Source organism: Diadema setosum, chromosome 2 (assembly GCF_964275005.1).
Source record: "Diadema setosum chromosome 2, eeDiaSeto1, whole genome shotgun sequence".
Lineage (NCBI taxonomy): Eukaryota > Metazoa > Echinodermata > Echinoidea > Diadematoida > Diadematidae > Diadema > Diadema setosum.
In genome coordinates this window covers 46,320,811-46,333,526 of record NC_092686.1, presented here as the reverse complement: position 1 = coordinate 46,333,526, position 12,716 = coordinate 46,320,811, and the positions used below count along the sequence as shown (strand labels likewise).

Genomic DNA, 12,716 nt, shown 5'->3' with positions numbered 1-12,716 from the left:
CCCCCCCTTTTTTGGGGGGGGGGGGGGCGGCTGTATTATGAGGGAGCGAAGCGAGCGAGCCGAGCGAGCCGAGCGAAAAGAGGGGGGAGGGTGTGTCCCCCTCCCAGGGTGAGAAATTTTTGCATTTTTATGTTGTAAATGGCACAATTTGATGCGTGTTTTTGTGCGTCTTATGGTCTTGAAACGGCCACACTTGTTTAATTAAGGTAGCAGGATATTTAGATGTCGATTATTATTGAACAACTTGCCTATAAAGACATTAGTGGTAGCATTTGATTAAACTTCTTGTATTAATTAATGAATTTCATGAACGCTGTCTCTTGTAAAGCAATCAAACAGAAAAGGCATGCACACGTCGAGGGTGTACATAAGGGATATTTCTCCTTCCACACTGCTAGGTGATTTTACATTTTCAGACCTGAAATTCAGCGATCTGGTGCAAACTTTTGTTGCAATACTTGGAGTTTTTTCTAGCTCCCCCCCCCCCCCCCAAAAAAAAGATAATGGAAACAATTAGGGCTTTTTTCAGGGAAGTGTTAATAGCAAAATCACGGGATTTAGCTATTATTCCGCATGTGCATCACCTGTGTGTATGTACAAAGTCTAGAGGGGGAGGGTGTGGGAAGGGGATGCCCCCTCCCACTCGACGGAGCTATTGAGTTTTTAAAACTGAATTAACGCGATCTGAAGCACACTTTTTGTGGGAAATTCGGAAATTGCCATTCCCCAAAGTGTACTTAATCTATAAAGGGGACCAATCAACGGGAGGGTGGCAAGATACCTCTCCCATATTCGAGGGAGGTTTTTTTTTTTTTTTTTCATTTTTAGAACTGAAATTCAACAATCTGGCGCACACTTCTGTTGGGATATCTGAAAATTTGTCAAATAGAGAAGTGCAAGTCTGCAGAAGGAGACATAGCAGGATGATGTGGGAGGGGATAAGCCCTATTCTCCCTCCTACATGAGGGAGATTCTGTATTTTCTGATTGCAGTTAAACGTTTTTGTGTACACAATTTGTGGTACACATATATGTTTGGAAAACTCGAAGTGTAGCCATAGTCTATACTTGTTTGCACGGGAGGGGGGGGGGGGGGAGATGGGGAGAAAGCGTGGGAGAGTGCTATCCTCATCCTCCCCGTACAGGGAGCTTTTGCCTTTTTAAAATTGAAATTGAGATCTATATTTCGTATACGCATATGATGGAATATTTGGGAAAGTATTTAAAAAAAAAAAATGATCGGGGGAACCGAGAGAGGAAAGGGTTGATTAAAAGGGGATATTCCCCTTGTACATGACGGAACTTTTGATTTTTTCGGAATGTAAGTGATAAGTCTTGTGCACTCAGAATTATTCAGAATCTTAAGGGGGCGACTGCCACATCCCCCCCCCCATCCCCCTCCCCCTGCTTTTGCTATGCTGGTGCTTAGATGGGAACTTTATGTAAGGGCGGAATCTTGGGATATTCATATTCATGGGTATTTTGATTTTTCCCCGATTTTTTCCCTTTTTTTTCTTTTTTTTTCATGATCCAAAAGTATGTGTGTGTGTGGGGGGGGGGGGGGGGGGGAGGGCTGCAGCCCCCCCCCCCCCCCCCCCCCCCCCCCGGTTCCGCGGCCCCTGTAATACTACAGTCGAATCCTGTTACAACAAAATGCTTGGGATCACATAAAATACTTCGTTATAAGCGAATTTCGTTGTATACGAATCGCTGTGCTATAGGTTTGTATGTACAGAGAATCGGGACTTCAGCTAGCATTGCTTTGTTGTAAGCGGTCATTCGTTATAAGCGACTTCGTTATAACAGGTAACCTGTATTATTTTTATCAATGAATCTAAGCTAAATTTACAGGCCTTAATCTTCATAAATTTGTTACATTATGCACCTCCCTTGTCCAAAAAAAAAAAAAAAAGGGAAAACTTAAGTGATAAGTCAGGTCTTTGCGCGATTCTACGTAGTCTACATTACAGTATGTTTATATGGCAGCCATCTTGAAAAATGGCCGCCATTTTATTTTAAGACCTCAAAACATAGTAATATCCTGAAACTAACCTCAGATTTGAATTCTCCATCCCTAAAAACCTTTAATGCCCATTTTGGATGTGCTAGGGGGTTAAAAGTAAGTAAATAGCATTTTCAAGATGGCCGCCGGCGGCCATTTTGGATTTCCGCGTATATCTCAAATTGCTCAATGCTGACAGAGCTCCAGCATGTGGATTGTTAAAAGAGAAGGTCTTAACAGTCAATATCAATTAAAAAAAAACTATAACATTCCAATGCAACCTTACCCCCTTGGCTGCCGGACTATCATGCATTTCCGGGAATTTAGATCAGCGAGCGGTACGGTACATTGAGTTACTTCATAGTGGTAGTGTATATTTCCCCAGCTGATGAAAGTATTCTGTATCATTTGTGAATAATATGGCCAATAAAGGCCTTTATTTAACCAGGAAACAGTCCATGCTTACTATGTGCCAATCACTGTAACCATCTTTGGTATACACTGTTGCCTTGATTTGGACCTTACACCACCTAGCCTGAAGCTGCATTGTTCTATCCAATCTACATCTCGCAAGCGACTCATTCGAAAAACTGAGCGTAAACTACTTTATCAGTGGATCTGGATATTCCACTGATCGAATGGATTAAACAAGATCATTGAAATACTCTCAACGTCTCTAGTGTATCTCCTGCCTGAAAACATTGATGAGGGTTACTGTAAAACAAGGAATGTTTGCTTGCATTTTAATTTTGCAAATTTTGCGAGTGGCAACATTTGCGAAATTGAAATGCACACGAAAGTTCTTGTTTACACTATATGCACTGAATGCCAGAGGCAATCTGCGAAAATTTCATGCCACGAAAAAGGCTGTCGGCTTCAATTCGTGAAAATTTCATGCCGCGAATATATATCATGTTTTACAGTATACGGGGTACATCACAACAAGAGTGCACTTTCCTGATGACAAAGGAATGGCACATCAAGAAATTGACTCTCCTTGAAACCAGATAGAGCATGGAAAGCCAACATTAATCTGGTCATCAATCCAAGAATCAACATTTTGGCAGTGAACCTATCCTCCATAGTATTGTCAAAGGAGCAAACTTGTGTTTTGGAAAGGGGGCTAAAGTTTGCCATATCCAGTACCACAGTAACCAGTACTGGTACATCCATATGATAAATGACACCGTAGCCAATACAGAGCAGGTGTGCCAAAAATTACTATTCAGAGAAGCTTAGACTCTCTTTGCACTGAGGTGGTTAGCATTTTGAGATCAGCTGAACCAAATCTGATTTAAAAAAAGGTGCAAATTAAGGCAGTGGACAGTTTTGCTCAGGACAAAGTTTGTATGTTGTATGTTTGTTTGGATACTTGTGTCAAATTTTATATCACTAAGGATGAGTTTATGGATAGATTCATTAACTCTTGGCATAGCTCGGTCACTGGATGAGTGAGTTCACAGGTTACTGCAGATTACGGTACTTCTTGAAGGTCTGAAATGGATCACAGGGATAAAGCATTCTTGTGGTTACCCAGCATGGATTAAAAAACAAGCAGAGAACCTTGTCGACCTTATTTCCTCCAAACAAAGGACTTTAATCAGGGGGTAGTATTGTGACTACTGTTAACGCAAGAGCACCTTTTCTAAAATGAGCTTTCAACACCAAGGGAGTTGAAGCTGCTTTCAAAAGCCCCAGTACACTATTAAACAAATAATAGTTCATGGTAAAGGTAAGTCAGACAAAGGGGACCTACCAGTAATCTGCAAGATTCCATGCTGTGATTATGGTCAGACCCATGTTGGAGGAACTGGCAGGATTAGAATGACACAAAAGAGCATGTAGACCCAACTATTCCAGCCACTCAGCCATTGCTGAGCATACCATTGAAACTATCCATAATCTCAGATGGTATGATCAACAACCTACCTTGGGCCAGGGAAAGTCAGAAAAGATATCTAGATTAGGAAGATTAACCCTGCTTGAATAGGGACTCTGGATACACGTTGTCACCTATCTATGCATCCCTCCATCGATCCCAAAGCATCACCAGACAGGCAGTGAAGGTTAGAAGGAATCGTTCAGCTTGAGGAAGTTCACCGTCATCTACAAAAACTACCTAGTCAAATGGATGGTTGAAGCTAATAATTTTTATGATACAATGTATATCTTTTCCAACCAGTGCAAGTTTTCTTTACCATATTTTAAGGTATGAACAACTCATTTATGTACTGTGCTAGTTGATACTTTATCTGCCAAGTATCATGGTCATATTTACATCCATGTCAATGTCTTGAGTGACATTGGTCTACATGCCTAGGAAACAAGGCAAGAAATTGATGAATAGGAAAGAGAAATTATAAAGAAGATGAATGTACCAAGGCAGTGTTTGCTGCTTCGAGTTAATCATGGATATTTCAATTATTTCCTCATTTTTGTGTTTAAAGTTCTTGAATTATCTCTGGTCTGAATATCACCTATGTAGAATGAGACGTAGTACAAAATATTCATGTGATGATTTTGGGGAGGGGGAAGGAATGTGTGGAAACAATCATGAATGAATTATTTATACCAGGAATAATTGTGTAAGCTACCTGTGAGTACTCTTTCAATGTTTGTGATCAGAATTTTAAATTCTGTTTAATTTATTTTTACAGTTCAGAATAGGTGAAAATAGTTGTAAAGACAGTTGTACATGTCTCAACATGGACTAAATGAATTGAGGTGCAAGAACACAAAATAATAAACGATATAAGAAAATATATTATGAATATTGATACATAAATTGAAGTTATTATTTTTAGCTTGTATTTAAAGAGTTGCATTGGATTGTTAATCATATTTGATATATAGTTAGCTGCTGAATTTTGATTTCTTTCAATCTTGAAATGTGTGTTATGAGAGATTCATCCCATGTTATCCCTATATTATACAAACTGCCACAATGAGAAATATTCAATTGATTCAGTGCCATACCATGGAGGCATGTTATAACAAAAGCTACAAGAATAACCTTATTAATTACAAGGCAGTGACCATTTGTAAAGTCCAAAGAAATTTGAAAATTGTTGACAAATTAATTTATTTCCCCCATGTGAACATGCTGTCATTTTGACTGTCGGTGATCAATACTGTATTGTAATCTTAAATTCCAATTCTAAAGGTGATCGAAACAAACTTTTCAGGAAAAACAAAGGAAGGAAACATGATTTGTGTGTGTGTGTGTGTGTGTGTGTGTGTGAGTGTGCAAAATATTCTGAAAATGCTAAAAAGAACAAAAAAAGCCTCATTCCCCTGCCCTGGTAGGGCTCAACATATGCAGCATACAAAGCTGTATGTTCCGAAGATAATGTCCATACATGTAGTTCAATTCAATTCAGTGTTATTTCTGCATTCTGTTGTCAATATGGTATAAATGAAATATTGAGAAAATGAGTAGAAATGCAGGGGGCCATCTTCAGAAGCAGAGCTGACTAGGAAAATGAACCCACTAAGGACTAACTATCTGTAGGGAGAAAATTTATGTTATTCTTTTTTTATCACTTTGTTGTGGACTGTATATTGAGGAGAAGAGTCAATTTCAGTATTCCATGAAAGAATTCACATTCACTGTGTGGTAATGATGTACAAAAGCTATAACTTTGTCTTGTCTTCTATACATTGTAGGTATACAACATTTAATCTAATGTTTTCTGGAAAGTATTGTTTCATTACATAATTCTAATGTGTGTGTTATATGGTGTGATTTCATGTCAAAGAGCACCTTCACACACCTATAACAGGATAATGTGAATTCTTCTGTAAAATTTCAGTAAAAATGTAACCATGCATCATAAAACCAACAATAAGTCCTGATTTTATGTGAGGACTCAAAGTAGATGAAAGAGCATTTCTTCATTTACAATTATCTTAAAGTTTTGGACCATTTATTCCACAAGGGAACCTTGTAACAAGAACCAAACAACCATGACAATTACTGTGTTATGTCAGATTTTCACACATCAGTGTATAAACACAAAGACATTAAAGTGTTGGGGCCTGCAAACTCACCTTGTTATAATATGAATGAGGGTTTTATATTTTACTATAGAATCTAATCTCTCTTGTTAACGAGGTTCCACTATAACATCCTCTATCGTACCCAAGTGTTACAAATATTTATATCACAAATTAGGCAATTTTATCATTAAATGGAAAATCTGAAAATTGAACAGAGTTGCTCTTCACAAATATATTGTTTGAAATGTGTGTGATTGGGGGGGGGGCAGTTAAAAGAAAATATGAGATATTGAATAAGTGTCCGTATCTCCCAAACATTTTAAGGATTGAGGGAGGGGGGTGGTGTTGTCTTTGTGTTCAATGGGGGTATCCCTGCCATCAGTGTGGGATACGGGAATCCCGATAATTTCCCAAGTATAACCAGTAGTTTGGAATATGAATAAAGGAGTGAGGGTTGAGCATTTGTTTGAATCCAGTTTTCACATACCCTGGTAAAATGGGCATTTTGAACAAAAAAGAAAAATGTTGAGGCAATTTATCATCGATGTAGAAAATACAAAAGAAATCTTTGTTGCATCTGACAATATACTTAACAGCTTTCACACTGTAATACAATTATGGGCCATTATTGTTCATGAAATGCTCCTAACAGTTTTATTTCTAAACTCAGCAAATTGCAAAATTGTTTCAATTTGAACATCATTGCTTAAGACTGCCAGTGCTTGCTTTATGTATTAAGTGTTGTAATCTGTATGAAGTGATGATAAGCAAATATGAAGTGCCTTGCTATCTGTATATGAGATTATTGAGAATGATTGTGAAATGTAGAAATGTACCTTTGGTACCAAGATACAAAAACTCTCGTGGACACTGTATTTACATGATTAATGATGCATTTTCAAAACCTAAATGCAAAGTATGTCTCATTTGTCATTGGGTATTCAACTGATATATCCTGCAAATTTCTGAAGTGACTGATATTCTTTTGTTATGTTGATTCAATCTTTTTTTCAAAGAATATGTTAAATATTTGCTTGATTTGCATCATTAGTATATTTTCAGCTGAGAGGTTCACCAAAGACACAATGTTTTTGTCGATATTTACAGACATTTTATTATTTTCTGAAGGCATTGCAAGAGAGATTTTATTTGTCTCCTCTCTTATCAAGTGCCACAAAACTTGAGGATGGATTAATATATTGCATAAGCCCAGGAAATACATGTTATTTGATCTTCTATGATTTTATTGCTACCATGTAACTATTATTGTAGAGCAGTTACCAAAAAAAAAAAAAAAAACTGAGATAGTCAAACTTATTGATTCTGGTTGTGTATTTGTTGTACTGCCCTGTGTTGTTGTGTTGGGAGTTTGTTTGATTGTTTTATGGCTACCCTGAGAGAAAATCTTCCTGTAAATGCTGTAAATGGAAAGTATATTTCATCCCTAAAATTGTATCTTGTTATAGGACTGCTTCATTTGTATTCGTAAGAAGGGAGAAAATGCCTGGTTAGATAGGCATCAATGAAACAAATCGCTACCGGTACTTTTGGTCTTCTTTACAATGTCACAAGCAGACTTGGCCAAACTTTTCAGGAATCAGAAATAAAGTGACTGGGTATTGCCTTGTTCACCAGTGTATATTGGCTGGCAAGGGCCAGGGGGCAACAGGCCATGATGATAATCTGTAAGGTACATGTAAACTGATCAGCAACATCTTCTTCTATATCCATTGTACATTCAATGTAGTGTAAAGGCTAATGCATAGCTGATCCCGTTGTGGTTCCATTACTGTGTGTTCCACTTTGTTCTGTTCAACTGTGTTAAGTGTCCGCAACTGTGCCTCAGAAGGAGGTATCAGTGAATAACTATGGTGAAGGGGGATATATATGTATGTCACATTTATGTTGCTGTGGTATTTTCTTTGTCTTATTTGTGCTAATTTCTGTTCAATATGAAATGTTCTTCACATTCCGGATGTGACAATGGTTTTGCTTTTTGTCACCCAAGTTCTGAGTAACAGTATATTGAAATGAAGTTATCTCTAGTGTATATTTCTCATAAGATGAAACAAATTATATGAGTGTTCTTTGACATAGACAGATAATTTGAAACAAATGCCAGTTGATTTCTCAATATGACTCTCTAATGTCAGAATTAACAGGTTGTCACAATAAAATATTTTCATATTTCTTTGATATTCATGACATATCAAAGGAAATGTCAGTCATGGATATGAATGGCAGAACGATCAAGTAAATTTATGAAATGCCTGTCATAGAATTTTTCTTCCTTTGCAATGAATCAGTAAAATGATTGCAATGTGTATTACAATAAATGCCTAGCAAATGAAAATGACAAATTTTGCCCTAGATGTATCTCATATTCATTGTGGAAGTACTTTATATTTTCCCCCTTCTCCAGTGCAGTATGTTAAGTTAATAGCACTGTTGAATAGTATCTATCACTTTTGTTATATTCATTTTTTGTTTGTTTTCATTTTATATCTGTACCATACAAGACGGCTGGTTAATCCGTAGTCAGCTGCACTATCATAGCACTGCTGGTCTTCCATGGGGACCAGTTGTGGGGTTTGTGTGTACTTGAGGTGGACTACTTGATCACCAGGTTGTGCACTCTCCTCTTTGCTATGAATGAATGAATTAGAATCTTTTATACGCGTGAGTTGTGACTCTCTCACACGTGGGAGCTCCATTTTATGTCCAATCCGAGGGACAGAGTGTTTTGTCTCTACTAGGGGGGGGGGGGGGGAAGAGCACGACAACACACAACATTGCTCAGCAGAACTCACTGGGTTTCAAACTAGAGCCCAAACCCAAGCTATTTGATTGCAAGACAAATATGCTACTGACTGATCCGCCTATCCTTTAAACAGAGAAACACAATCCTATCTCCCGCTGGACTGAGATATCTTTTTTCAGTTTGTTCCATGAAGTTTTGATTCACGCCATAATCACACTTGGTACTCTCACATTTTGCCACAAACTGAAACAGAGCACTCTCATTCTGCTGTGAGGAGGGTTAAAAGGTCACCAAGAAGTTTAATCTTCAAACATGGCTTCACATGTATTAAAAGACATCATATCTTTGGGTATATGATACATACAAAACTGTCATTTACATTTCACAGGAAGCTGACTTTGCGCATGAAATTGTCAGGTGATGCACTGTGTATAAAATGCAGCACATGATTTGACACTTATGTCAAACTTACTTTCACAAAAAAGGACAGCAATCAGTGCTTGTAGTCTACAAGACACTGCATACTAGAGCAGACGTACAAACACATCAACATATAACATGAAAGTCATAAACAAAAAAGTAAGTTGGTGCTCTTGGTTTTCTAACACAAGAAGACAAACAAGATGTATTTTTTACAGAAATAACTTTCAAAATGACCACGCATCAACTTTGATTAACTTTGTGCACAGGCACATACACAAGCAGGTATCATAGAAACATGTCACTTCATGTACTGTATACCCAGATTTTAAACAGTAATTGTATACTAGTTTTTATGACAGACAAAACTTACACATTTAAACTTGATGTTATTTATGTCAAACTGAGGAAGAGGGCTGAAAAAATGCAACAAGCTAAAACTGATAAAGAAAAAAAACTTAAAACATTACAACACTGTCACCAGTATAGTGACATGAGGCAAATGTAACTAGAAGAAGTAAAAAATTATTGCATCTGTTTGACAGAGTATTGCACAATCCAGACAATAAAAATGTCCATGCGCTCAACTCCAAAAATACACCTGAATTTCATCACTTTAAAAGTTTATACTGTTTTATCAAGAGAATCAAGAAATGTTACGTTTAAAAGTCGTAATTTCTCAGATAACTGCCTCAATGGTGTCAAATTATTGCACAAACTGTGATGTGATAATCACATCAAACTTAAATGGGTATTTTGCTCTCTTCTAGATGTATGTCTACCCGTATCATTAAACTGATATCTTTGCATGCTAAAAGTAGGTATATGTGAACGAGTGCTTAAAAATGTTTTACACTTATATACTTTATACTGATCTTTATTTTCTCCAGCACAATGTGCCTGGTTGTTAATGTTTACTGATTGTTACTTGAGAGAACCACATGGCTGGGACCACTCGCCCACTATCAAACTATGTGGGCTGGACCAAGTTTATACTCTTTATAGCTACTAGCAAACCACTCGGTCTTAAATGGCTATCAACTGCATGTTCTATGTACATGTCTCTTTGTGCATAAAATGTCACTTGGTTTGCTTGAAATTTCTTCACATTCTAAAACAAAACTAAAATATCACTCAAAAACTAACCAGAGCTACATTCTTTCTTCTCCTAATCCTCAACAAGCCAAATTTAGCATGTATCCTAAGATAGGACCTCTCATGATTACAACACTAAGCCTTGTAAAAGGATTGTCTGACATAACATCAACAGATTTATGCAATGTGCATTACAAATTGCTCTATTAGCTGACAAAATGAAATAGCTGTTTGATATTATTGATATAATGAAATAAATATTTGAATACACCAAATGATTCATTTTTGTAAGTCAGTATGCAGATGAATTGCTAAGCATGTCTATTCTATTAAATAACTAAGATGTGTTAAACTGTGGTTATTCCTAATAATCCAATGCATTACACATGGAATCTTTGCAACTTGCACTATGTGCCATGAAAGCAATCTCATTTTGTTAAAAGACATACTATTAGGTGAGTAAAGGCTTGAACACTGTTACCACTGCATCATAGACTTGCTAATATCAACTTGATTATACTCTAGTAACCATGGAAATATGTAGAAACCATGTCACCTGCTTTGACTTTGCCTCGGTGATGACTATCAGAATAAGTTAGTTTGTAGCATGTCTTTCAAGCAATGGAGTCTAATTTTCACTTCTGACATGTCGTAGGAAAAGTTATGACATGTTTATCCAACATGTTTGTTCAAGCAGATATGAGATATTGAATACAGAAGGTATGAACATATAAGAAAAAAAACAGAGAAAACATAATTCTTTAGGAATATTTTCTTCATTTGCAGTGCTGTGCGTGTTACCTAGACATGCATTCGCCAAAACAATCAGCATGTAATTTTGCCTGGCCTGAATGCATCACCTAGCTAACTGCTTGTTTAAACTGGATATTTTGATCACTTAGATTGATTTCAATTTCATTAATATTTCAGTAATAACACATTACACAGAAAGAAAATGAAACTTAGTACATCAATAATAATACAATTTTGCAATCTGTCAAAGAAACAAAATGGGTAAGAGTGGATTATCATTATGAAGCTTATGATCAGTATCAGCTTCAAAGATTACCACAATTGGCTTCATGTTGTACTTTGTACACATTAAAAAAGAAAATCATCTTTACTTGCAAATGGTATACAAAAATCCTGCAGTTTGCCTAGATAGTTAGCAGTCTCTAAAAATTCCACGATCCAGGATGGGCAAACATTGTTGGTGTGAACAATACTTGTATCAATATGCAAACATGCATTTGCAAAATTCTACCTCCATATTATTTTTCTGTCAAATAGTAGTTATTGATTCATCCTATAACTTAAGTAAATATTGCACAAATTATTTTAATTTGGTTTGTAGACAGCCACCCAATAAAATCTATGCCTCTCCACTCCGTCAAACTTATATCATTGTTAATAGATTAGACAATAATTTGTATTGACAAAGATAATTCATACTTCATCGATATGATAACACAATATTTTAGGAGAAAAATAATTTCACACAGAGAACTAAGTCACAGCAAAAGTCGGATTTTGCTTGTTGCCCAAATATACATGTAGTAAGTTATGAATAGGTAAAGTACCTATGAATCATCAACCAGGTGACTCCTTGGTGTGAAACATTGTGAATGTCCAATAAGACATTAAATGGTAATTTGGGAAGGCACACAAAAAGTATATCTGAAAAAAAAAAATGAGGTACTGAAAGAGAGTCTTCTGCCAATTCAGATTAGTAAGTATTGGCTGGTCACGATTTGCTGGTGTATGTGTACCAGTCAACAACACAATATATACACACAAATTGATTGGTGGGCCTAAAAAGACACCATCACAAAATTGGATGCCTGGGACTCACACACACACACACACACACACACACATACAGCCACGTGATACATATATCACATCATGGCGTCAAATCCGATTCGGCAAGCTGCAGGCTGAGGAATGTATAGTACAGGTAGTAGAGATGTCACCCTTTTGGTCGCCATTAATGTATCCAACAAAAGAGGCCTTTGTTGTTACTGTTTTCATCCAACAGGTTACGAAAGCTTGGACATCGCTTGGTCAGCAGTCAAGAACGGGTCACCCATTGGAAGTTCTTCACAAAGTCCCATCTGTTTCACTCACTCATCTTAGCAGAGCAAAAGTTCCGTGGGTGCACTTGATCTGAGACCTCTGATTTCTTCACATCGATGGTTGATCCTCCCCCAGTCTTCTCATTCAAAGCTAACACTTTCTCAAGTGAATAGCTAGCTATTGGGAAGATTCTGTATCACCCATAGAGAAAATAGTCCTCTCTTTAAAAACACATACACATCACACCGTAAGGCCCTGTATGGTGACATGATTTCAGGTAGATATTTTTGTGTCAGTGCTGATTAGATTCTTCCGGCAGCAAGGCAAGAAAGAGGGAGGAAGGAATGCAGATGGAGAGAGCCCT

At 37.0% G+C, this 12,716-nt stretch overlaps 1 protein-coding gene across 1 annotated transcript in view; it reads left to right on the top strand.

Moving 5' to 3' along the window:
• Positions 1-919, top strand: part of LOC140245744 (solute carrier family 41 member 1-like) — a 21,382-nt gene extending 20,463 nt beyond the window's left edge. The window contains exon 10 of the mRNA XM_072325271.1: positions 890-919. Within this exon, the coding sequence (XP_072181372.1) occupies positions 890-919 (30 nt within the window). The remainder of the gene's footprint in view (positions 1-889) is intronic.
• Positions 920-12,716: the final 11,797 nt, after the last annotated feature.